The sequence below is a fragment of the Enhydra lutris genome, unplaced genomic scaffold (assembly GCF_002288905.1).
Source record: "Enhydra lutris kenyoni isolate GAN:26980312 unplaced genomic scaffold, ASM228890v2 scaffoldscaffold10, whole genome shotgun sequence".
Taxonomy (NCBI): Eukaryota; Metazoa; Chordata; class Mammalia; order Carnivora; family Mustelidae; genus Enhydra; species Enhydra lutris.
The window spans coordinates 41168162-41195782 of NW_019154094.1; the positions used below are offsets into that span (position 1 = coordinate 41168162).

Here is a 27621-nt window from a genome sequence, read left to right on the forward strand (position 1 = left end):
AGTTTTTTGGAAGCAAGTAGGACATGCAGTTAATTTTTATCTTCTGGGCTTTGAAGTGTGTGGTTATTGTGTCCTGTGATTAACTGTGATTCCAGCTGGACCACTTTTAAGCTGTGTGGCCTGAGGTGAGTCACTCACCTTCTCTGGGCCTCTTGGGTAATAAAATGGGAGCTCCTGCAGACCCTAGAGGCTGATGTCAGGATTATGTGAGGCAATGCATGGCACACAGTATTTGGCATAGAGCGGACATTTTTTAAGTATTACCTGAAGTCACCAGCTGAATGAATTAAACTATGTGAGGCCAATAGCCTTATCTGTACTCTGTGGAGGAGGAGCCTGAGCTCTCAGTGGCATAGCCAGGACTAGAACCCAAGTCTTGACATCGAGCCTCCTGCCCCTGCTGCTCCTTGCTGCTGGCGTGTGTGGGTGTCTCTTTTGGGAACAGTAGGCATTTGCATTCTGTGTCTGTCATTCACATTGATGCTTAACACTGTTGGATGTTCTTTTGTAACTTTGATGTTCTGTGTGTCTCTTCAATAATTTGACAAAGACCACCCCCACGCCCCACGCCCCCCATTGCTGCCCATGGGACAGAAAAGCCTCTTTCATTTCATATGCTAGATCCTTCCTGTCTGGCAGGGAGCTGGCTACTCCCTTCCCTACCTAGAAACTGGTCACATTCTCCCTTTGAGTGTTACTTAGAAGGCTGTTGCTTTGGCAGAGAGGGTTCCTTCAGCAAACTGTTTCTGAAGTTTTGCCAAATCCAAGCATTAGACAAGATTCATGTATCTGGCCTTAAGAATCCAGTTCCTGGGATGCCTGATTTTCTAGTCTACTCCTTGGGGACATTTCTGTTGGGAGGCAAGTCCATCCTCCTCTGGGAGAGAAGAGACAGTTACTCAGCTGACCGGCCATGTCCCTGCTCTTGCCAGGTTGAAGGCAGAGATGCTGGAAGGTCAGCTGTGATGCTTTCTTGAAAACTGGAAGAAGACTGAGAACATTCTCTCTCTTTCTCTAATTGTTAAGCTGACAGTCTGGAGAGGACGGAAGGTTGTGGAGCCTGCCCACTGCTGGAACCATGGACAGCTCTGAGGCCGGCTGTTACCCTAGTTTGCCAGACTGTGAACTCCCTGATGAGGTTGGTGGAGATTGTTCTGTTACCTGTAACAGAGTCCAGCACATAGTAGGTCCACAATAAACAGGTATGGGCAGAATGGGTGGCTGGTAGGCTGCAGATCTCACAGCAGAAGAGAAGCACGCTCCTTAAAGTCTTCACCAACAATAAAACTGAAATCAGTTCAGAATAGTTAAGCTTACCCAGAAAGTTATTGAATGTGCCCTCAGAATATTATTATTCATAAGAATGAATGCTTTGTCACTAATTGGAATGAATGAATAATTATAGCTGGGTGCTTTCACTTAGAAAGAGTTGTTTTTTAAAAAAAAAACTCTTAAAGAGTTTAAGTGTTTAAACTCTGTAAGTCTTTAAAGTCTTTAAAAAAAAAGAGTTTAAGGTGTACAGAAGGGAAAGGTCATGGTTCTGACCTTGACCTCAAATGGTTTAAACTCTGACCTTAACTTCCAAGGTTCACTGCTCCCACCTCCGCTCCTGCGTTGCCCCCTTCTCCCTGTTATTCTGACTGTCAGAGAGGGACTCTCTGAAGGCTTCCCTCACCACCACCTGGCTGCTGCTTCTCCAACAGGGGCAACAAATAAGTTTAATCTTGCAAGTCAACCATGATTGATTAGCAGAGTCTACCTCAAGTTGAGCGTGGGATTGATGAACCTACAGACGTGGGTTCTGGAAGTGGAGAATTGTGTTTAAGGTATTTGCTGTACCTCTCATCTTGTCTTCTCCCTTTCGATCCTTGGACCAGGATTTCATGGAGCTCACAACGTAGCCCCACTTGGTTGTTTTGGCCAGGTTTCCAACTCAGCAAGTCTAAGACACAGCTCATTGTGTCCTTCAAATCTGTTCCTCTTTCTGGTCATACTGACCAGCCTCCTTGGTATTTCTAGATTTGGCCTTTTCTTTTTCACTCTTGAGATCATCATCTGAGTTTGGGCTGCCAGTATCTCTCACTTGGCTACTCCTACAACGGTGCCTTCATGAGTCTCTGTCCTCCCTGCCCCACTGCCTCTGACCCACCATATATGCAGCTCTGACCCTCAATAAGTGCCCAGTCTCCATGCTAGAACTTGTAATGGCTCTAAATGCTGAACATATAGAGTCTAACATCTGTTTGAGAGTTAAGACCAATCTCATTCATTCTCCATTTCTTTCTGCTTTGTTCATGTATTTTTATTTATTTTTTTTTAAAGATTTATTTATTTATTTGACAGAGAGAGATCACAAGTAGGCAGAGAGGCAAGCAGAGAGAGAGAGGAGGAAGCAGGCTCCCTGCTAAGCAAAGAGCCCGATGCGGGACTCGATCCCTGGACTCTGGGATCATGACCTGAGCTGAAGGCAGAGGCTTTAACCCACTGAGCCACCCAGGTGCCCCTGTTCATGTATTTTTAAATAAACATTTTGTGATTGCTGTCATGGAAAAAGTCAGATATGTGTTGTCTCCGAAGGACACAAAAATAAATAACACATGACCTCTGCTTTGAGGTGCTCCCACCTGGGGTGGAGACAGACACCTAAAAAATTAACTCCAATCCAATGTAACAAAACGACACTTGAAATGCCTCTTTTTCTACCTTTGGTTGCTTTTCCAGGCTGGGTCCTTCACCTTTCCTTTGGGGTCTGTCCTCAATGCCATCCTTCCCAGCATGTTTTTCTTCTCTCTCATGGCACCTGCCACACTCTGGTAAAGAGTATGATGGCCTGCTTGGGTCCATCTGCTTCTACTCCCTTTCTACCAACAGGAGGTCTTTGTGTCATTTCTGTATAAGGAAAATTGTCCAGCACACAGTAGGACCCCACTAAGAGTTGAATTGATTCATTCCAGTTTTTGAGTACACCTCTTATGTGTTCTATTTGTCCTCTTCAACCCCAATCTGATCTCTCAGTTGGGCCATTCACCCCTTTAATTTGGTGCTGGGTTGGGGCCAGACTGCATGGCCCTGCTGCTTATAGGTTGGGCGTGTTAACCCCCAGGTGCCTCAGTTTTCCTATCTTTAAAATGGGGGTTATGCAAGAACCTTCATCATGTAGGTTAATGTGCTCAGAACAGGGTTTAATTTAGCATCTGGTAAAAGAGTGGACCACTACCATGGTCACAAAGGACTTTCCCTAAATTTTGGCAAAAGGCCCTTCTCTTTATTTTTCCTTTGGGCTGAACCCATTCGGTGTTTGTTTAAAATTATCACCCTCTTCTGCTTCTGTCTACCTTGTATTTTGTTCCCCTCATTGTGAGTCCCTGGGTTTCTGCCTGGGAGGGTCTGGGCCTTGGAAAGTTGTGGAAAGAGAAGGGTGGATGGACCAGTCACTCTGTCCAGAAAAAGCCCCCACTGCTCACAGGTCACACCTGACTGCCTAGCAACAAGAAACATACATCCTTGTAGCAGCTTTTAATTTTGTGGGGAAACAAAATGTTCCCAATGAATCCTCAAGTCACATTCTGTTGAGTTCAAGTTGGCCTGAGGCACGTAACCAAAATGAACAGAACAAAGCACCAAGGCAGGTGGGGGGGCAGGGCCCTGTATTTAGAGACTGGGGCTGGGGTTCCCCCAGCGGGTAGGACAGATGCAGAGGCCCTCGACCAGGTAGGGGTTCAAAAAGTGGCCTTGCCTCTTCCTCTCCAGGAAGCCTATTCTCAGCCTGTTCCAGCCCCAGCAGCTGCCTGCCTTAGAAGAAACCATGTGCACCTCCCACAAGCAGGCTCAGTGGTGCAGTCCCTGCTTTCTCCCTTAGCTCTCAGGTCTCTCAGGTCCCACCTCCCAGCCTATGCTCGGGCCACTCCCCACTCTCTGCCCTCCAACACACATGCAGCCTCCTCTCATTTTCCAGGTCTTCTCTGCCTCCTGATTCCAGGGTCTCAGAGGATCCGCTCTGTTATCCCCAACCTCAACCCCTTGCTTATTTCCTCTAGATAATTTATTATGATGGATAGTCTCAATGATTTTGCTCTTTTCTTCATTATTTTGCTTGTCACCCACATTGGAATGCAGGACCCACCAAAGCAGTGATATTATTTTGTTCATTGCTGTGTCTGTCTCCAGGGCCTACACTACATCTAGCACATAGTAAGTGCTCAAGAAACATCTGGTGAATCAATGGAAAACCAGACGAAGGTCTTTTCCTGTGCCTGGTGCTTAGGGAGCCTTTCTGACCCTTGTTTCACTCCAGGCTTTTCTACTCTGCAAAGGAAGGTGAGCTGATACCCTCAAACCCTACTGCTTTGTCCCACACCTGCTGGAGGAAGTTCCTTCTCAGAGATGTATGGCAAAAATAAAAATGCCCATAAACTAAAAAACACGCAGAAAGTCATCATTCTTAGTACTTTTCAGGGTCAAAACTTTTGAACAGAGCTGGTATCATGCGTCCCAAGAATCTCTGAAATTTTAACACACAAAATAGGGATAGGGGAAAACATATATCTATGATCTGAGGACATCTGGAACACATTGAAAGAGCAGGGGTTAGGGCCAGGCAGGCCTGGGTTCAGCTGTCACCCTGGCAACTTGTTGTTCAGCAACCTTGGGCACACCATGCCTCAATTTCCTCATCTATAAAATGGTGTTCATACTGGAATGAGGATGTGGTATTTAAAGAACAAGTAATCCAGGCCACACCCCATGCTCAGAATTCAACCCCAAGGTGGAGACTCACCCCAGCCTCAAGTGGGGTCTCCATTAGCCTCCTATCTTGTGGCTGCACTTTTCTCATTACCATGCTGAGGCCTGAAGCATGGCTGGCTCCCCGAGATGGTAATTGTTAGGACGATTTAGGAAAGCCTTTGGGGGTGACAGAAAAGCTGGCAGTTCCTGATCAAACAGTCCGCTGTTTCACGGGCCTATCCATAGAACATCAGAGGGACAGTTTTGCAGTCTGGCCCCGTGCTGACTGTCAAAAACCTGATCATTCCAAACCCGGGAGCTCGCTTGCTCACCACTTTCTCCTTGTCTGGGTAATTAGATCTCCCAGGACTTCAAGAGGATGCTGGCGGCTTCGTGCCAGCTCCTACGTCCTTGAGGCCAGCAAGGGGGCAGCAAGAGGCACATCTCTCCGAGTCAGATCCCAGCCCCTCCCTGGCTGGTACCTTCCCCCAGACCCGACCTCTGGGTGGGGATGAAAGGCACATACCGTTCCACATCAGAGAGAGTGGGAATGCAGGGAAGTCGGGCCAGGGTATGGGCGGGGATCATGTGGCTTGCTGGGGGCTTTGGCTAGGGCTAGTCTCCGATATTTCCGTGGTCCCCATGCAGAGCTGGGCGGTGGGTTCTGGTTGCGGGGAGGCAGGCTGTGGAGCCTGCAGGCCACACATATGCACATGTGCATGCAATCCTCACTCATGTTTTCACTTACTCAGAATCTCACGAGGTACTTGGGGTTTCAGAGGCAAATGAAACTGCCCCTGCCCTCAGGAAGCATAAAATCCAAAAGTCTAGGGTGGTGCCTGCCTACCCACCAGATACTCTATGGAAGAGAAATGCTTTTTCCTTTTAGGAGTAAACCAAAGTATGGTAATTTACAAAGCTAACCTCTGTGTTCTACAGTTTGCCTCTGCAGGGATCCCCCCCCCCCCCCCCCCCCGCAATGCGGCTTGCCTAGGACTTTTCCTGCATGCTTATTCCTCTGGGATTGGGCCAGTTTTGTAACCCCTTTACCTTACTGAACACTCAGTGGCCTCCTGGGGCTTGGTTCTCTCCCAGCTGGTAGCTCCAGGCTCTAACAGATTAGGGGACTTGTTTTCTGACACTGTAACTTTTCCAAATAACATCCCGGCAAGAAAAGAGATGAGGGAAGAGGCACAGGATTGGGAAAGTTAGAAGACACAAAGACAAGCCCCATCTCTGTGACCCATCACTGTGTGACTCTGTGCAAGTCCTCTCTGAGCCTCAGTTTCTTTACTATAAAATGGGAGGCTGAACATGCTTATCACCAGGCCAGCCATGATATAAAAAGAGATCATGAAATGTTATAGTGCTTAACAGAGTGCCTGGCAGAGCCCAGGAAAAGGACACAGGAGATCTGAAAACACTGAACAACTAGAGCCTGACCAGAACTCACCCTCAGTCAAATGTGGGAATGCAGCATGTTATTTGAGGCTAAGGTTAGATAACACCTCCACAGGGAAGCCTTCTCTGACTGCCCATCTCAATCTCTTCTTCCCCTGTGTGCCCTCAAAGTCCTTATCCACCTGATACATTTTCTTGTTCATTTATTTGTTTCTGTTTTTTTTTTTCTTGGATCCCTATAAACTTTGTGAAGGGAGGTATCTGTGTTCACTGCTGTATCCCCAGCACTTAGGACAACATCTAGCTATCACATAATAGGCACTCAATAAATGTTTCTTCAAAAGATAGAAGAATTAAATGAATGCAATGATTCTCAGCCAGAGGATGGGGCATACTCCACCAGAGGATGTGTGAAATTTGGTGGGGATTAGTAAGGGGTAGGGTATCTATAGTCTCAACATTATAATTATTACTATTTATTTTCAGTTACCTTTAATTTATTCTGGAATCCCAATACGACATCAATGGAAAGGCAAGTTCTGTGGTTTTAAAGGAAGCTCTAGGGACTCTCATCTCCTGTGGGCCTAGAAACCTGTCCTTGAGGACTCTGCAATGGGTGGCAGCTGGATCACACCAGGCCTGAAGGCCACAGTGAAGGATTTCAATTTTGTTCTAAGAGCAGTAGGTACCACTGGGTTTTGAGTAAATGGTGGCACAAGTAGATTCATATTTAAATTTATTCAGGCCATGATAAGGAGAATATATGGAGGGAGAGAGGATATAAAAGGGACAGGCTGATATACACATTATTCTCATTTAATTTTTCTGGTAACCCTGTAGGTAGGCGTTATCTAAGCCCACTTTTCAGATGAGGAAACTGAGGCTCAGAGGGGGACTATAATTCATCTGAGGTCACATAGTGAGTGAGTTGAGCTGCTGACATTGGATCCTCAGTTGGTGCACCATGTCCAGGCCCTGCCAAACAGCCTCCAACCCCCGGGCCTGGGATTCAGGCCCCACTTTCATAGTCCACAATGCCCAGACCTGGAGGCCCTTGAGAATGTTGTGGCCCAGAAAGAGGCAGGTAAGTGAGACCAGGAAACCAGAATCAAGGTCATTGGCAGAGCAGGGATCTACCTGGCCCCACCCTGGCCCCACTTTCTCTTATTTGGGCCTGAGCTCCAGTGTGTTTTGGAGCAAAGGAAAACTCCCAAGCTTCTGGGTCTGTCTGTCCTGCCATTGACCCCTGAATGTCCCAATTTCCCTCCCGAAAACAGCTTGGTTTTCCAGCCCTTGCTCCAACGTGGAGCATTCTGACCGGGGATCTTCCTCACGCTGCTTGGGCGGCCGCTGGTCCTCAGATGACCCATCTCGGAACCACATCCCCACAAATGCAGAAGGAGACACTGAGAGAAAAACCATCACCCCTAAGTCTCACCCCTTAGCCCCAGCACCGGCCACTTCGGGGTGCTTCCTTTATGCTTCTCTTCCCTTGCATCTGTTTTTGTGAGGCTGTTGCCATGGTCACTGGTAAACCTCCCTGTTTTCGTATCACCTATTTCAAGACCTCATTCATGCTGCTTCTTGTTCTCGGCAACTACCATTTTCCACAGTGTTCTATGTGGCATATGGAAAAGCTGAAAATAGGCTTCATTGCTCTCCTAATACTGGGCATTTAGAAGTTACCTTTTTTTTTTTTTTTTTAAATTATCACACAGAGATGTGGTTTAAAAAGTTGAGACTGGGGGTGCCAGGGTGGTTCAGTTGGTTAAGTGTGGCCTTGATGTCCGCTCAGGTCATGCATAATATCAGGTTGTCAGATATCACTGCACTGAGCTTGGTGCTCAGTGGGGTGTCTTCCTGAGATTCTCTCTCTCCCTCTCCCTCTGCTTCACTCCACCTCATTGTGCTCACACACACACTCTCTCTAAAATAAGTAAAAGAAAATAAAAGAAAATGAAAGAAAAAGCTGAGAGTCTAGATGGGAAGACCTGAGTTCTCATTTGGTTTCGTGCCAGATGGCTGTGTGAGATTGGGCACGATTTTTTCCTCTCTGGGCTTCACCTTCAAAAACCTATTGAATGATGATGATGATAATGAGAATAATAATAATGGTCTGCATTCCCTGCAGGCTCCCTGCTCTGTGCCGTGTGTTCTTACACGCACCTGCTCATGTAGGCCTCACAGGGGCCCATGAATAAGCACTAATTCACAGATGAGTAAACAGGTTCTGAGAGGTGAAGTCATTTTCTTGGCACAGCACAGTGAGTACGGAAGTGGCACAGGAGGGATTCAGACCTGGGGGCATCTGCTATTTAAGACTTAGGCTGTATCGTTACTTCCTAATGCCCAGCGTGCCACAGGCTCTCTGAGGCATACATGTCCATTCAGCGGTGAGCTCGTCTGTCCCCCAGCCCCCATAGGCCTCATCTGTTCCCATTTATGTCCCTGCTTTTATAGGAGAGAAACTGTTTTCAAGAGCAGAAGTGATTGTCTCAAGTGACAATGTTTTGGGTTGAATTGAGTCCCTCCACAACCATCAACTCCAGCGCCTCGAATGTGACCGTGTTCAGAGGCCGGGTCATTGCAGAGGTGACTAGTTACTAAGTTAAGATGAGGTTGTCAGGGTGGGCCTAATCATCTATGACCGGTGTCTTAAATGTGGGCACAGAGATGCATGGAAGACAATGTTAAGACACAGGGAGAGGATGGCCATCCATAAGCAAGGAGAGAGGCCCTGAACAGAGGCTTCCCTCACGGCTCTAGAAAGGAGCCAACCCTGCTGACCAACACCTTGATCTTAGACCTCCAGCCTCCAGAACTGTGGGACAACACATTTCCATAGTTTAAGTCCTCTGGTCTGGGTCATTTGTTATGGTGGCCCCTGGAAAGGAGCACAGAGGCCGTACAAGGATGGATGAGAAAACTGGGGGGCCTGGGGAGAAGGGTGGATGCTTTGGGGGCAGGGAGGCTGGACTCTGCCCCCTTTTCCACGTGTAGGGATTACTAAGAGCTCCCTGGTTGTGGGATCTTTGTGCTTGGGCAGGGCCCTTCCCTCCTGGGCCTCTCTGTTCCAGTGTGTACCCTGGGATTGTTGGATGGTCCCTGAGAACTGTTCCAGACCTGTGGTCCTGTGCGCCTACGAGTCACTCAGGCCTTTGTTACATCTGCTCTCACCCAGTTGAGTTGTTGTGGGTGACGGGAGATAGTTCCAGGGAATGCTCAATTTTGCTCTTCTGTTCAGCAGATGTTTCCCAAGACCTCATCCAGCAGTTTGTCCCCAATGCTGTTGTTCTTTTACTGTCCTCCTTGAACCTCTCCCGAGGTTTGACACTCCCTATCCAGTGTCAAACACCCTGATCACACCCTACCTGCAGGTGACCCTCTCCTTATGCCATCTCCAACATCTCCTGCTCTGCCTGCTGCCTACTCCTTTAGTAGCTGGCATTCCCTAAGGACCTGTGCTTGACAAGTGCTCCAGGTGAACTCATTCATGTTTATTGAGTGCATTCTGTGCTGGGCACTATTCTAGGTGCTAGGATATAGCAGAGAACAGCACAGGCCCATATCTCTGCCCTCCTGTGTCTCACCTTCCCCTGTGCAGGTGTGGGACTTATGAGCACACTTATGAGATGAATTCTCTGTCATCTAGGTGTTTCACCTCTAGGTCTAGCCTCTCTGCTGGGTTCTGTGCTGCTGTTCTCTCCTAGTCTCCTCCATGAGCAGTCAGCTGCTATCTTAAAAATGGAGTCTTCCTTGATCATCTATCACAGGCAGGGTCCTGCTGCTCGGTGCTCCCTCCTCTCCATTACCACCACCCTGGCCAGGTCTAACTCTGTCACCTCTCTCTCAGTGACTGTCCTCTCCCTCTGCATTGCCTTTATTCCCTGGGTTGTGTCCCTATTCCAATCCAGACCAGCTGCCTTGACCACACTGCTCCTCTGCTCAAGAACCCTTAGGGCTCTCTCCTGTCTCTTAATTGAAGCCCAAGCCTTTGGCTTAACATTCAGACCCCTTGACAGAGGCTCCTAGTATGGGCTCTGGGGTTGCCTGTTGGCATCTGAATTCCAGTTCTTGCACCCATGAGCTGTGTGACTGTGAGCAAGTGATTTAACTTCTCTGTGTTTCCATTTCCTCATTTGTAAAAATGGGGATAATCCCAGTGCCTACCTCAGAGGGTTGTTGGGAGGATTAAATGAGGTGATGGTGGATATAATGCTCTCAGGGTGATATCTGGAAGATCTATAATGCTCAGTTACCCTTAATTATTTTTTTAAAGATTTTATTTATTTATTTGACAGAGAGATCACAAGCAGGCAGAGAGGCAGACAGAGAGAGGGGAAGCAGGCTCCCTGCTGAGCAGAGAGCCCAATGCAGGGCTCAATCCCAGGACCCTGAGATCATGACCTGAGCTGAAAGCGGAGGCTTAACCCACTGAGCCACCCAGGCACCCTGTTAACCCTAATTATTATCACTACTTCTAGTCACTCCCTCAACCAAGCTCCAGCCAAATGAATGAAAGGCTCTTCCTTTTACACACTCTTCTTCTCTGACTCTGTGCTTTTGTCCCCACTGTTCCCTCTCCCTGGAGTGCCCTTCCCCATTGCAAACCCTGCCTATCCTTCAACATCGTGCTCACATACTGCCTCCTCCATGAAACCTTCCCAGATCCTTCAGCTAGAAGGGCTCACTTCTACCTCTCAACTCCACGGCATCTTGTCGGCATCTATCACACAGAGAGAGCAGAGTCTTTTCTGCTCCTAAGTAGTCCCTGGGATCATTTGCTGGAACCACGAAAACTTCCAGGGGGTCTCCCTCTGGGGTAGAGGCTGAGGCTGGCAGGGGGTCCTAGGGAACCAGGAGCCGAGATGCTAATTTCCACTGCCTATAAATAGCTCTAGGTCTGAAACTACAGCAGGGGCCTGGGTTCTGCCAGGAGGAGTAAGATAATCATTTTGTGGTGAGGGGGGCCTGTGGAGATAACTTACCTGCCCTGTCAGGGCCTCTCATGTGACAGGCAGGTCTGCAGGAAGAGCCTGCTTCAGCTCTCTCAAGCTTTGTGGGAGTCAGTTTGGGCAGACCCCTGAGGTTGACCTACCACTGACAGTCCAGCCTGCGGTTACTGAACAACATCTCTCACTCCTTGGCCCATTTGGCAGATGAGGATATCGAGACCCAGGGAGGCAAAATAATCAGAAACAGGTGTCCAGACCCTTGGGCTTCTGGGGCCAGAGAATTTTTGCCAGAGAATACCCCTGGGCCTTTGGAGGTCAGTGTGTGTAGAATTTGGAAGCTGCCTGGTAGGGAAGGGGTGGGCTGGAGCTGGGTTGAGGGGCTGCAGGCATGGTTGTGGACGTGTTAGGGTCGAGTCTCAGCTACACCCCCAAGATTCAAGGCCACTGTCACTGGGGTCTGGCTCTGAGTCAGCCATCCTTTGGCCAGTTTGATGTCTGTACTGCTACGGGTATTGAGGCAGTGTGTTTAGAATTCTAGAATGTCTGAGTCTGGAGGAGTCTCAGAGACAACAGAACCCATGCTCTTATTTTCCAGATGGGGAGAATGAGGGGCAGAATTGCAGGGTGGAGGTGGGCGGGCCTGAGAAGGTCTCAGTTAATAAGCGTCAAAGTCAGGATGGTCTCCACCCGAGTCTTCCTAGCTCAGTGTCTGCTAACACAGGCCGGTGGGCTGAGTGTCCTTTTCCTGCACCCCATGGGGGAGCAATACATGAGGACAGACAATCCTCTCCTGAGGCAGGGCCCTCTGTGTGTTTTCTTATTGAATCCATAGACTAGTATGGGCCCTGGGAGCTGGATACCACCTGCTCCATTCTACAGATGTAAAAACTGAGGCACTGAGAACTTATATAACCCGGGTGCCAACCCAGGCTTTTAGATACTCTAGTTTACTGCCTTTCTCCAATTTCATCAAGGGTTTTCAAATTTTTTTCTTTTATTTTTTAAAAAACTCTTTGTTAAAAAAAAATCTTGCCAGATGCTTCACCATGCAAAACAGATAAAAAAGGAGCTGCTTTGGTACATGGTGGGGCAGGAAGCCCAGAACTTCACCTACTTATCTCCCTGTCCCCTGGGGCACCACTGTGGAATGCCAGGGAACCCAGTATAAGAACCACCTTTCCAAACCCTCAATTTCCCGACATTCAGCAAGTTCTTTGGCTCTTCTGGCCCATGCAGAGGGGCTGTACTCTCCCTGCCCACCCCCCACACCATCCCACCTCATGCCCATTTCACACTCTCGTGGACAGCACAGACAAATATAAACACCTATTATCAAAGTGGAGCCTGCCCACAGCATGAACAAACCAGCTAGAAGTCCTAGTCTACAAAAACCAATCCCTAGTCTGTGGGCTGGGGTTCTCTGCCCTTTGAGATATATCCTAGGCTCCAAGCACAAGGAATTCCTCATTTCTTCCCATGACATTCTAGGTCTCACCTCAGGGCCTTTGCTCATGCTGTTTCCTTCTCTAAGAGTGTGATTTCCTTCCCATCTCTGCATATTCAACTCCTCCCTGGCCTTTGCGACCTAGCTCAAAGAAAGCCTCTCCTGTATTTGTCTCCAACGGGCATGGATCGGATTGCCTCCTCCTACGACCTTCAGCACACTCCCTCTGGCTGTAGAGTTATTTTTGTCAGCAGGAGACAGTAGAGTAAGGGGATTATGTGAGCATGTTCAGGAGCCAGCCTGCCTGGGTACCCATCCTGGCTGTGCCCCTTATTAGTAGTGGTGCTCTGAGCTGTGGATAGAAACAATTCCTGTTTGCGAAGATGAAATGAGGTAGTAGCACAGTCACTCTGCAGCAAGCCTGGTCTGCAAGCACTCAAGACGTGTTAAGGAACCTCTAGGATCACAGATGTAACTGGTATTGTAGCTAGACTGGGAGAGTCTTCAGGGCATGGAAATTTACAACCCAGCTCTGCACCCCTCTTTCCTGGAAGTGTTTAGGGAGCTCTGGATGGGGAGGGGTTGCAGGAGGGGTTTCCCCTCTCGCTGGAAGGAGGCCCTGGCCCCTGCCACTGGCTGCCTTTTTCTACTGGTTCTTGCCTGCTTCTGTGACCTTGGAGTTGTCTCCTGTCTGACATGCCCCTCTCATTGCCCCTGATTCTAAGATGGAGAGGGAATGTCCTAGAAGGCTGTCTCTCCCTGTCTTGGCCTTCCCACCTGTCCTGCATACAGCCACATCACACAAACACTGTTTCTAAGCAGCATGCTGGCATCTCTTCCCAGAAGAGCAAAGTGGCTCAAGCTGCACATTGTAAGCACACAGTACATATGCATTCAACAAGAGCATGTGTGTCGGCCTTGCCCGCCTACACCTCCGCTTGGCATGACCAAAGCAGGGGAAGCAATGGGACATTCACTGAACACCTGTCCATGGTTCTGGTAGGTGGGCATTATGATCATGCCCTTTACAAACAGGGATGCTGAGGCTCAGAGAGATGGAATGATTTGCTCAAAATCCTCAATGGTGGAATTGGGACTCGAAGTCCTTGTTCTTTACGCTCCCGAGCACATAGTAGGCACTTAGTGTTTAGTGCATATTTATTCTGCAGAGCAAAGATCAGAGCAAAAATCAAGACCCCCTTTTTCTCCAAGCTGTTGTTTCCCACTCAAGGGGCTGCTGTGAGGACATGAGGCAAGCCAGTGCAAGGGCCTGGCCCTGATGAGTTTGCATGCAGTAAATTACCGCTGCCCGGTAGCTCGGGGATGCGGGCTTTCTGCACAGTGGGTCTGCATAGTGTGAGGCCCACCTGTAAATGTTCCCCCAAAGTGCTTGCAGCCTCCATTCCTCCTCTGGATGCCTGACTGCATGCACCCACAAAGCCAAATAGCATTGTTCATGGAACAAGAAGTCCGTCTAGACTTGCTGGAATACACCCAGAAGCCCTTCGGTCAATGGTGGGTTGGGCGCTTCCGCTAACTGTGCTGTACCTTCCGGCCACCCCCCAAGCCTGTGGAACTGTCTGCCTCACACACATTCTGCTGACCCAGCCTGGAAAATGGATAGCACGTATCAATCAACATGTGGGTTTATTTTATTGATGATTCAGAAAGACGTGAGGGTGGCATTCTGGAAAGCATCCACACGTGATTCATCAGACTTTCACAGAAAGCTAGTGCTTTTAAGGGATTTATTTTTCCTGGTGATGGCGGTGGGGGGTGTATAAACTTTGCAAATCAGATTTGGGGCTTTTTTTTTTTTAACCCACAGCCTCACATGTGTTGCTCAAGCCCACTGATCTGCCCAGATAAGCCGGCCTTTCAATTCTCTGTTAATTAATTTATTTTTTTTTAAATTTTTATTTATTTATTTGACAGACAGAAATCACAAGTAGGCAGAGAGGCAGGCAGAGAGAGAGGAGAAAGCAGGCTCCCTGCTGAGCAGGGAGCCCGATGTGGGGCTCGATCCCAGGACCCTGAGATCATGACCTGAGCTGAAGGTAGAGGCTTTAACCCACTGAGCCACCCAGGCGCCCATCACTTCTCTGTTAATTTAAATCCAACTTGTCTCTAAAGTCACACAGAGACTCCTCAACATAGAATAGTAACAGCTCATATAGATGCAGCACCTGCCACCTGCCAGCCACTAAGTACTCACATACATTACTTGGATCCTCACAGGAACCCTAAGAGAGTTTATGCAACTGTTATTGCCCCATGTTACAGATGAGGAAACTGAGGCACAGAAGGGTCTAGTGTTTCACAGAGGGATAAGAAATGCAGCCAGGATTTGACCATGAAAATGAGTTGGCCACTTCACCAAGAGGACACTAGTCCTACCACTAGTTCCTGTGGACAGTCCCAGCTATGCCTGCTACACGGGTGTGAATGGTAACAGTGCTGGGGTTTGGCTATGACCACTGCATATTTGGTGCTCCTGAATCCGCCTTCGCTCCTCAGCTACCCTTTCTACCCATCCAAGCCAAGCTCTCCTCAAAGGCACAGAGCACGCCGGCTCTTCGTGCGCACCTTCCCCAACACATGGACAGGCCTTCCACACAGCAGGCCCACAGGCACACGCCGCTGAAGCTACCATCCTCCTCTCCGACCTCACAAACCCCATGCAGTCAGGGTGGACTGACCCGCACCGCTCTGCGGTGAGCACGTGGCCGAGGTCTGCCCTATCAGCTTTCTCTATCCTCTGGCCACAGGGATTGGGCCAAGAATGGCCACGTGATTCCAGGTGGTCCAATGAGAGTTTGTTTGGGGACTTAGGGGAGGGGACCGTGGGGAAAGAGGTGCCTTTGGCGGCTGGGGGCCAGGATGGGAAGGTGTTAGCCTGAAGCTCACAGGAGGGCCTGCCTGAGAATGTGGCCAATGGGGAAGACAGAGGAGGTGAGAGGTAGCAGGAGAGGGATGGACAGAGCCCTCCTGTGGCCCTGGAGGCCCTGGACCCCACCTTGCCTGAGGCTACAACCTTCCCTGAGCCTTTCAGTTGCACAAGCCAGAAAATCCCTCTTTTGCATAAGCCAGTTTGAGATGGGTTTCTATCAGAGAGAATCCCGGTGGATAGAAATCCTCAGTGAACACTGGAAAATGATTCTTTTGTAGAAAACATTCAAAGGATTTTCAGCCCCCTGTCTCCAAATGGTGGAGGATGAAGTAGACCATTCCCATTTCACAGAGGAGAATATAGGTCCTGGGAGTCTAAGTAACTTGCCAGAGCTCAGGAGCCTGTTTGGTGACAGAGGTGAGGCCAGAACGCCTCTCCAGCTTACATGCCCTCCCCTCTGCCACCCCTGCATGTCTCTGAGAAGGCAGCTACATCTCCTCAGCCTCTTAAGTATTTTGATGAACTTTTCTGCTCCAGACTTGACACCTGAGAGTCCTGGGTTCTAAGACCAGGCATGGATCAATTCACGGGAAGACCCCGGTAAGAGGTGTTCTTGTGCGTCTCTGGCCAGGCTGTGAATTCCCCACGTGGACCCTGTGTCTGAGGGGTTCCCAGCCTCACCTGCCTGGGACACTGCTGAATCCGTGGCTGCCTTGGTTTCCCCATCAACCTCTCTGGGCCCCAGTGATGCTCGGGGAAATGGAACACATGGAGAAATAGAGCACCACAACGACAGACAGACGACCCCCTGAGGCCCAGAGACACTTAAAACACACACTGCTTTCACACCCTCCCCCGTGCCCAGCTGGCGGCGGCTCTGTGGATGACGACACAGGCCCTGCTGGTCTGAGGGGCCTTCTGGTTTAACATTGTGTTTATGCAACACAAGGCACCGTCCTCATGATCCAGTCTCCTCTCCTCCCTCAGCCCCACTCTCTCCTCCACCTGGGCCGGCCATAGGATTCATACAAAATTAACCGGAGGTTCCATTTCACAACACTCCAGTATCCAGTTCCTACCACCACTGCCCCCCACCCCCCACCCATTGGCCCCCTTCTTTTTTCCCCTGTCTCCCCCACCAGGAGAAGCCCAATTCAGGAAGCACCCAGAGGGACCTGAGCTGCCCCCTTTGACAGCCTGAGGTATGGGGGGCTGGAGGTGAAGGACAAGGGGTGTGCACACCAAGCAGCTCAGGGTAGGGCCTCTCAGAGCTTGGGGAATTGAAGCCAGTTGTCCCATGGGTGATGCAGGCTCTCCCGTGTCCTGTACCCCTGCTGCAGCCTTCCAGCCCATACAAAGAGGGGCCCCAGGGGTATCCCCCACCTCTCTGTCTTCCTCCCTTATTTCCGTGAATATTTGTTTGAGCCCCCAGGCATTGTACCAGATGCAGGAGACACAGTGAAGAGTGACAAACAGCTCCTGCCTCTGGGGCCTCACAGGCCACCCCAATACCTATCACCCAGCTTTCCAGATTCACCACAAAGCAACCTACTCTGGGAAGCCTTCTCTGGTAGCATATTAACTCTTTGTTTGGTACCATCTTATTTATTCATTAGATTTATTTATTTATTTTAGAGAATGAGAAAGAAAGGGAGAGAGAGGGAAAGAGAGAGCACTAGCACAGGGGAGGGAGGGATAGAGGGAGAGAGAGAAACTCAAGCAGACAACCCCCTTATGCCAAATGCAGAGCCCAATGACGTGGGGCTAGATCTCAGGACCCGAAGATCAGACCTGAGCTGAAACCAAGAGTCAGATGCCCAGCTGACCATGCCACTGAGGGGTCCTGGTACCATCTTATTTAATTGCTGATTTCTTTCATGGGGATAGAGCTGATGCATGTTGTTTTTTTATAAGAAATATTTGGCTATAATAATAACAGTGATAATGAACATCATTTTGGCAGTGTCTAGGGTATGCCATATACCACACTGAGCCCTTCGTGTGGATTATCTAACTTAATATTCACAACATCTTGTGAGGTGGCTAGTGTTATTACTCCCATTTCACAGATAAGGCAACTGAGGCTCGGAGAAGTTAACCGAATTCTCTGCGTGTGTCCCTTAAAGAGTAAATGTCTCTTGAAGAGTAAGCCTGTCAGGATTTAAACCTAGGTCTTGGGCTCTACTGTCCTATCCTGGGAGGGTGTGCAAGGAAAGGAAGCAGTGGAGGGCAAGGAGGGAAGGGCATTGCCAGAGTGGAATGGAACCAACAGTGGAGGAGGGAAGGAATGGATCTCAGGTCAGAGACAGAGGCCAACACTGGCCTCACAGGGAGCCAGGTTTACCCCTGATTTGTCACCAGAGTCAGGTCTTCAGGGGGAAATTCCGACACTGCCAGGCCGTGGGAGCTGAGCCCCTGGTCTGTGCCAGCAGCAGGTGGTGCCCTGGATGGGCGTGGATTTCTCACGGTGTCAACCCCCTACTCTATCACTTGCAGAGATCTTTTTGCCTAAAATTAGCTGGATGTGAAGAGGAAGGCTAATTTCTGCGTGGCCTGGAGCAGTTTCCTGTAGTGTGACTCAGAGGCCAGCTCCTTGCTCACGTCAGCAGACGAAGGGCACAGGGGGTTGGGAATGGGCAACCTGAGGCCCTGTCTGCAGCTGGCACAGCCCCAGACCATGTGGCTTTTCAGCTGGGGGCTGGGGCTGGAGGACCCAGCATTTCTTGAAGTCAGAAGAGGGCCAAATAGGGCATGAATGCTGAACATGAGAGGGACTAAAGAAAAGTTCCTTGGTGGCCCCAATGTACTGAGGCCCTCATCAGACAGAAGGCCCCTTTAGAGGACAGTTCCCAGGTGCCCATGCTTGGCTCAGGGATGAGGACATATCTGGGAATTGTTCAAAGTCTGCTCTGACGTGGACAGTGGTGGTGACCTTGAGCCCTCATGTTTCTTACCTGTGAAATGGGGTAACAACACCTGCTTCTAGGAACATGTGTAATAAGAACACAGCACAGCCTGGTAAAAAGTGTTGTTACCATTCACAGACATTGGCCAGCATTCTAGAAGGGTCAAATTCCACCCTTTCCAGAGAATATGCCTGTTTCTTCCAGGGTTATGATAACCATAATGAAAATAACAGCAACAAGAGCTGACATTTATTGAGATTTAGAGACTGGGCATTTGGCCTAGTCTCATTCAGTGTGCACAGCCTATTTCCCTGATGGGGAAATGGAGGTGTTTAGTCTCTGGGCCTGAATCCTAACACAGCACTATCCATGGGCTAGGCCTTGTTCTAAGCTACTTCACTGTGTCCTCACCACTCTATGAGATAGTCACCATTATTGTCCCAATTTATAAATGAGGAAACCAAGGCACGGATTGGTTGATACCTTGCCCAGAATCCCACAACTGTAAATGGTAGGGCTGGGATTTGAAACCAGGTCGTCCAAGCCTGAGGTCTGTAGCATTATGTTCTTCTGCCCTTCCCCAAACCTCTTCCAGCTCTACCTGTACCCTGGGAGATCCTTCTGGGTACCAACACAGCAGGGGTTCTGGTTAATCCTGCTAGGGACTTTCTCCTCTCTCTCAGAGATCTTTCCCATCAGAGATCTTATTTGGTCCTCATGAAAAATTAGGAAACCAAGGCTCAGAGAGGTAAAACCAAAGACCCCAAAGCACACACGGCTCACAGGCAGCCAAGCGATATTCAGAAATGTCATTATTCCTTCCATTGTAAAGAAGAGGAAGCTGGGTTTCCTTTATTTTCCACATAATGCCTACCTTTTGCAGTGCCCTGGCGTTCTGTGGAATTCCATCTAAAAAAGGCTGCTCTATGCCATGCTACATGATTTTCCTTCTCTTTCCTCCTTTCCTTGTTGTGGTCCCATGTCTAAGCCAAGTTCAAGTATCTCCTTCTCCAGGAAGCCTTCCCAGACCTTCCCTGCCCGCCCACCTCACCTCTCTTCTGAGCTTTGAGGTCCGTGCTACACCTGGGCTGGATTAAATGCTGTTTTGGCTGCTCAGCAGCTCCCTGTGGGCTAGTGACTCAGTGGCCACGTCTCAGGGCTTTACTGGGCAGCTATCCACCCTATTCTGTGCCAGGTATCAGACTGGGCACTAGATGTATGGGAGGAGCAGGACAGGATTCCTGCCCTTTGGTGTGTTCATGCTTTTCCAATAGTACACAGCGGAGGGAAACAGTGAACCAAATGGTGATGGCCGTGCACAGAGCTGGAGCTTGGCCATTGGCCGCTCAGTTTCCCAGGGTCCAAGAGCCTGGCAGAGGGGCAGGGGAGGCGGGTTTCTCCATACCATGGTCCATATGCCAAGGTCCACGGCATGGCTTTGAGGGGCTCTGTAAATGTGCTGACAGTGTGAACCACAACTATAGTATGTATTTTTTTGTGTTGTTGTTGTTTTGTTTTGTTTTCCTCGGGAAAAGGACCACAGCTTCCAGCAGGCTCTCTGCAGAGCCTGAGACCCAGAGACACTTAAGACTTCCTGACTCAAGAGAATCTCCTTGTCCCATTGAAAAGATACTGGGCTGACCCTGCCTCCTAGCATGCTAGGGGCACCAACCTGATGGCGGAGGTGAGCATGGACCATTCTGCCACATACTTGTGTTCACAAGAGGCCCAGAAGCCCCCAGGTAGAGCTTGTTCCCCTCCCAGGGCACATGTGGCCATTCCCAAGCTCCAAGTTAGAATCATGCAGTCAAGAAAGGATGTTTCCTCTATTCTCACTCTACTTCTTGCCCCAAACAAAACCAAACACCACCAAGAAGGGAAGGTGTTGCTAAACTGCCTAGCTGAGTGGCCAGAGTCCCCAGGCAGCCTCTGTAGGAAATGCATGGAGGTTGGTGCCCAGCAGTGCCCAGAGCATGGGGACTAGAGTCAGGAGACAGGACAGGCGGGCCTTTTAGCCTCGGATTTCTCATCTGTCACGTGGGAGTAAGAATTCAGATACTGTCTGCCTCCTACCTTGTGATACAGAGACCTTGAGGGAGGAATTGTTATCCATTGCTTGGAATAATAATGGCTGCCTCTTACTGAGTACCTGTTGTATGCTCAGGTTTTTAGTAGGTGCTATGAGGTAGCCACTGGTTCCATCTTCCACAGGAAGAAAGTGAGGCTCAGCACACCTCTTTGCACAAAGCTGTAGGACTGCGGAGTGCTGGGGAAAAGACTCACACCCACACCATTGGGGTTTATGCAGGGAATTCTCCCTAATGGCAAGTGGAAATTAACTGGGGGGATGCGGACCCAAACTCTACCCTCTAGTGCTCAAGCTGGGTTGGTTTCTCTTCCTTCTGTCCAACAGCTGATGACCTGGGTCTGGTCCCCTTCAGCCAAGCCCCCAGAAGCTGAAACCCTCTTTCTCCTGAGATGCTAGGTCTGCTCATTTTGGCAGTTACAAGAGAGCCCCTCTCCCATCCCTAGGGCAAGGCACACATAGGCATCTTTCAACTTTCCCTAATGGCCCATCTGCCTGCCTGCCCTGTCTTCCAGCAGCTCCATGGCCCATGGCTGCCCCAGAGACCTAGGGAGCCACCATCAGAGTTTGGATTTGGGACAATTAGACACAACCCAGGCCAGTGACATGGGTTGTGGAGCTGGATTTGAATGCATGGTGGCAATGTTGTGGTCCCATGTCTAAGCCCAATGAGGGGGTTCCTGGGGCCTGGAGAAGGGAGGTCAAGGGCTGGGTGGTGGGATCCCAAATCCAAGCACTGTGTTCAAATCTTCCATACTTACCTTCGACAGGTGAGGTTTTGAGGCGCCGGCAGATGGCTTCAGTGTCCCCGTAAGTCTCTTTGATCTTGACTACAGCCTCGGTGCCCCGTAGCTCCATAAGGGAGCGGAGCTCCTCCATTGTGCATCCAAACTCGCCCCCATGGCTCGACTCATTTCTTTGGTTTTTGGAGTAAAAATCGCTGTTGGTCATGTCACCCATGTTTGCTCCAGTCCCTGCTTGGGATGGGCCCAAGGATCAGCACTGGACAAGAGGTTGCTGGGCGATGGATCCACGTGGCTGTCCTTAGCACAACCTCACTGGATGACTGTGGCTCCTGGTGGCCGACTTTGGGTCCCAGGGGGCGGGGGCGGCCGAGGTGGGCTGGTGACAGTGGTGGTGAGCTCCAAAGGGTGTCCCTGGGCACGGGGCAATGTCCAGGGGCCGGAGGGGCTCAGGGCTGTAGACCCAGGAGTCTCCATTCAGTGGGGTCCATGCTGTTCCCTGGAGCTGGCATCTACATGGTCAGGGGCGGTGGCTCCTGTGGGGACAAGCACAGAGTTATGACAAGGGTCAGGCAGTGGAAGCTTCATGGGACAGGTGCTCAGGAAGATCCAGGCTGTGTGTGCTTACAAACACACACACATACATACACACACACAGACCACCCCAACTAACACCCCCTACATATATACACAGGTGTTTCCTACAATATCCCATAACACACCAGCTCACACTGTAAATCCAATCATACTGGAGCCCACCTGGACACTCTACAATATGCCACCCCCAAGGGACAGACTGATGTACCCTCAAAACACACTCTATTTGTCCACTGTGCTATTTAACACAATGACTTCATGACGTGCACCCTGGTACACACACCCTCTGACATACACAACTTGGGGTGTTCTGCAACACCTGACCTGCCTACTTTCAGGGCCCAGCCCACTGCCATACATACACACTAATACGTGAATCCCACTTCACACATGTGGACACCCCCCTTCCCCCCCTAAACACTACCCACGTAAGTGTACTTCTAGGAATACATCTTCACATTCCCACCCCCTCTCCTCAAAAATACCTGTGCTCACAGTCTTGTTTACACACACACTGTGCTCTCACAGTCTGGAGCACAGCCCCACCCCCTAAGTAACGCCCCCCCAGGATCCCCAGCATATATGCTTCCTCCATTCATGCCACCTACATCTGCCGATAGACTGTGGTTCCCACTCTAGTTTCAGAGGCAAGGGAATGGGAAAAATCCACCCACCCTCGCCCGCAGTCCCCAACCACATTAATCAAGGCCCTTGGCCTGGCTAGAGGAATCAGCTCATGCATATTCACCAGGACATCCCTGAGCAGCCCCCCACTCCCCACACTTGGCCCCAGCATGAGCTGGGGTCCACGGAGCCCTCACCTGTGGGCCCCCACAGTTCAGCACCACAGATAGCGGCTAGGACATCCCTCGGGGAGCCCAGGAGAAGGAAGAGGAGGAGGAAAGAGCACTGGCTTTTCCCTGCCGGCCAGCCCGGCCACCCTTGCAGAAGTGTGGCATCTGCAGGGCTGCCAGGAGAGAATTCAATCTGCCCCGACACCCAACACCGATGGCCAAGGTCCCTGGCAAGCGTTGGGTGACAAAGGGCCTCTGCTAAGCTTGGCTGGGCCTGGCATGGGGACTGGCCCCACCCAGTAGGCACAGACAGCTGGCTATCCTAGGTCTGGGACAGTAAGGGGGAAGGTGTGGGGGAAGGAAGATAGGACTGAGCCCCCAACCCAGCCCCAACTCCTTCCTCTTGTCCCCTTCCCCATCTCCTTGCTTCACCAACCTTTCCTTTTGCAAAAAAGTGCTGGAGGCATTTTAGAGTCAATTTCATTTTTCTAGTAAGGAACCAGAAGCTCAGAGAGGGAAAGGAACTTGTTCAGAGCCACACAGAGCTAGCTAGAGTGGAGGAGTCCAGAGGTGGGCTGATCTCTGGACTCCCAGCCTGGTGCCTTTTCCCCTTCCTCTAGGGGGTGCTCCCTCCTTACACTCCGAAGAGCAGAGGTTGGGTGACGGGTGCCTGATGGCAGTAAACAAGACAGGCTCTTGAGTCAGAGAAAATGGGTTCAAAAGGACTGGGTTCAAATCCAAGTCCTCCCAAATCCTGGCTCTGGGACCCTTGGCAAGCTCCTCCCTTCATTTTCCCAAGGCTTTGTTTCCTCATCTGTAAAATAATAATCATTGTCCCCTGTCCCTTTGCTACCTCTCAATTTATTGGGAAATAATTATAAACCATGTTCAAATTCAGTGTGTTTCCACCTGGGTTATGGGGCTTCCCAGCCATGGGTCAGGGGGTGCTGGAGCCACAGGGGAAACCTGTCATGACTTCCACGATGGCATCTTTACTCAAGGATGCAGGAGGCTTTATTCTTACACTGGGAGCAATGACTATCTTATAGAGTGGTCCTGATGCTGCAGGCAGAAACACAAGACACAGAGACAGAGTGTGCTTGGGGACCCCACCCCCAGTCCTGTAGCAGCATGCATGGCCCTTGGCCATCTTAGCATGTACCACCCCCAGAACCCATGAGTTTGGACCCAAACAGTGCATCCCTAGGAGAAGCAAGTGAGGAGGGGACCAAGGATGCCTATGTAGAGGTGTCACAGAGGTTAACTGCAGGGGCTCTAGAAACTAGTCTCTGGATTCAAATTCTAGCCCCTCCACCTCCCAGTAGAACGGGAAGCATGCAATTTTGGTTTCATCTTATAAAAAACAGAGGGGGAATAATACTATCTACTTCATAGGTATTATGAGACTTAAATGAGTTATTTCATGTAAAATATTTAGAACCAAATCAAGCACATCAGAAGCACTCAATAATTATTGTGATTATTACCAATCCATATAAGCACTTTATGAGGTAGGTAGTCTGGTTATTCCCATATAGCAACACGAGAAAGCCAAGGCCAAGAGAGGTGAGATAAATTCCCAAGTTCACATAGCTAGTGAGTGCCAGACCTGGGATTTGAGCTCAGGCAGTCTGCATCTAGAGCCACACCCATAACCAGGACACTTTGCTGCCTCCCCTTGTGAATTGCTCTCATGGGGTTCTTAGGATGGGTAAATGAAGTGCCATATGTGAACAAAAGTGCTTTGCAAACCACAAGGGATTTTCTAAACCCAAGGTGCTGTTTGATCTGTCCCCATGCTACCTGTGTTGTGTCTCACAGTCACTGATAATTACATCTCTGGCAGCATGAGCTGTGAGAATTGTTAGGCGTAATTATATTTATGATAACAATAGTAGGCATGAGTTAATGGGCTATTGGCGATTTTAACTATTACGTTAAGACAAACAATGATCTTCAGCCAGCCAGCCAGCCAGCCAGCCATCCATCCACCCATCCATCCATCCAATCATCCATTCAATAATTGTGTTTCGGACACCTACTCTGTGCCCAGCACTTGATGATCCAGATATAGTTCCTACTCTCCAGAAGCTGATGGTGTGGAGGAGGGACAATTAAATGAGTGACTTCTATAACATGAAGAGTTATAATGGGGAGTGATAGCTATTACAGCTGTCCAGAGCAGGAAGATCTGATCTTGCCCAGGGTATCAGGAAAGATCTTTCTTCTCAGTGAGAGTAGGGAATATTTCTTTCCCATATAGGTTAAGCAGGACTTAAGCCAAAAGATGAACAGAAAAGAAACTCAAATATGCAACTGTCTGTTACGAAAGGGTTGAGAGGAGCATAGGAAAAGGTGTAGGAAGGGACCTGGGTGTAAGGAGGGAAGCAATTCTGGGACGACAAAATTAGTTAAAAATCAGAAGTCTGCCTCTGTAGTGATTGATCATTAACTTCCTTTTTTGAAAAGAAACGAAAACAAAATCAAACTTCCTTCTTTGAGATTTCCCATCACAGCTACCTCTTCTGATGCAGCCCTTGCCCCACCCCCTCGTCCCCTGCTTTGCCTCTCATGCAAACCACCCCTGTTCTAGTCATCTTGGTTGGTCCTAATGTGCAGAGTTCACATTGGTAGTTGATTTGACTTGGTCAGATTTGATTTGAGAGTATGAATCCACTGGCATAGAAGAACCTATAGGATGCCACACAAATGATCTCCAGGCAGGCAGAACAGAAGACCTGCTAGCTTGTACAGAGTTCACCAGCTGACTGAAAACTCCATAGTCGCCCAGTATCTGCCATAGAGTGCTCTCCAATACCTGTGCCTTTCCCACCCTGACAATGGTCTGTCCTGTTCAGCACAGCATGCTTTCCTTGGAAGCCTTCCCTGACCACCCAGGTCTGTGTAAATGCTCCCAATTCTGGATGCCTCTGGTATCATCCTGCACTTCACACTCTATTGCTTGGACCTACTTCTCTGTTTCCCTTTCTTGGGAGCCGGAGGGCTCTGTGTGGGCAGTAGCCATGTCTATTTTGTACCTAGTTTGGGGCCCGGCCTTCAGAAAGCACGTGATAATTGCTTGGTGAATGAATGCCTCAGTCCTTGGGTCATCTGTCCCTGGAAGGTATGACTTTAGATAGATCATTGAATCTTAGTTTCCTCATCTATCAAATGGAGTAGTTGATTCCTAACCCATTGACTATAACGCTGGGGTCTGGAAAGATAGCAGAATCAGTAGTTATACTTTTTTTCTTTGAGATACCCCCCCCACCCTCCACTCCTAGTTTCTCTTTGTGTACATGGGTGTGAGGCTAAAGATGGAGCAGGCAGCTGTCTCCTTTGCCGAAGCCCACTGGACTCTGATTTTCTTGCTGCCACATTGAAATACCACACAAGCCACTGCTCTATGGCTAAGAGATTAAATGAGTTGTGTGACCTTGGAGAAGTCACCTAGCCTTGCTGAGCCTTGTCTGCAAAGTGGAATTGACCTACCCGTCTTATAGGTTGCTGTGAGGCCTCAAGGATACCTCTGTGTGAGGTCTCTGGGTGAGGCTCTGGGCCTGGAAGGGACATTCTGCATCACTGGCTTCTATGCCTCTGCCTGACCCCCCTCCCACCCCAATATTAGCAAGTGTACCTCTCATCTCATGATCATGATGAGCTTCATTTGCAGCCAGCACTCAAGTTGACATGGTTACCTCTGCCCAATATGATGGGCACACAGGTGGTACATTGGTACGGACTGAACGTGTCCCCTCAAATTCATAGGTAGAAGCCCTCATTCCCAGTGTGACGGTATTAAGAGGTGGGGCCTTTGGGAGGGGTTTAGGTCATAAGGGTGGAGACCTCCTGAATGGGATTAGTGTTCTTCTGAGGAGACAGGAGAGAAATCATCTTTCTTAAGCCACTTGAGGACACAGTGAGAAGACAGCCATCTGCAAGCCAGGAAGAGGGCTCTCATTAGGAACTGAATCTGCCAGTATCTCAATCTTGGATTTCCTGGCCTCCAGACATGTGAGAAAAAATTTTCTGTTGTTTAAGCCACTCAGTTCTATGGTATTCTGTTATAGCAGCCTGAGCTAACTGAGACCTCAGCCTGTGTTGGGCATATAGCCAGGGTCCAGAGAGGTTAAGCAACATATCAGGGGTCACACAGCCAACTGGGGTTGGAGCCCACTGAAAAGTCCCTCTCTGTTTTCTAAGCCCCAGCTGCATGACCTTGACCAAGGCCCTTTTCTTCCTGGGCCTCAGTTTCCCCATGTGGAAAGTGAAGGAATTGGATGTGTTCTCTGGGGTCCCTTTAGGCTGTGATGTGGCAAGGCCCTTCAGAATCCAGGAGAAGGTTCTGATAATATTAGATTTATGCATTTCATTTCATCTTATTAGCATTTAAATGACTGTATTGTTACATTTCAATGACTCAGGAATAGGTTAGGGACGCCTTAATAAAAAGTCTTTGCCAGGAGGGATGCTGGCAGAGGAAGGAGCAATGTTTTTTTGGAGTTAATTTAACAAAGAAGGAATTTGTCTTTTGAAGGAAGCATTAAAAAAAACCCCACCAAAACCCCAAACCAACAGCTTTTTCAATCCTAACTGAAGGATGGGAGCTGGGACAATTACAAATGAAATATGCGCTAAAAATAACTTTCGGATGCAGAACCCTTCTGTTTTAAGATGTGCTGAATTTAAATGCCACCTTAATATGTATTTTTAAAGTTCTCTTTCCTCTGAATTGTCAGTAGTACCAATGACAGATGTGAGGGACACAGGTCCCATCTGGAGATCTTGAGTGATGCCTGGTGCTGCTATTTGATAGTTTTGTAGCTTAGGCAAGGCTCTTAATGTCTCTCTGTGCCTCAATTTCCTCCTCCTGAACAAAGCCAACTGGACAGCCTACTTCATAGGGTTTTGGGAGGACTAATCAAGATAGAGCTTAGCCCAGTTCCTGGCACAGAGGAAGAACTTGGTAAATGGTGACTGCTCTTATACTGCTAACTCTCCTGCCTCTGTCCTCTGCTCACCCCCACACTGCTGTCCTTAGCGCAGAACTCAGGCCAACTGTACCAAAGTCACAATGCCA

General features: G+C 49.4%; 1 protein-coding gene across 4 annotated transcripts in view; it reads right to left on the reverse strand.

Annotated features, from left to right (window-relative positions):
* Positions 1 to 21687, reverse strand: part of LOC111144054 (ATPase plasma membrane Ca2+ transporting 2) — a 112797-nt gene extending 91110 nt beyond the window's left edge. For all 4 annotated transcript variants that reach the window (XM_022498139.1, XM_022498138.1, XM_022498136.1 and 1 more), the window contains exon 1: positions 21169 to 21687. In XM_022498139.1, the coding sequence (XP_022353847.1) occupies positions 21169 to 21367 (199 nt within the window). In that variant the 5' untranslated portion in view covers positions 21368 to 21687. The remainder of the gene's footprint in view (positions 1 to 21168) is intronic.
* Positions 21688 to 27621: the final 5934 nt, after the last annotated feature.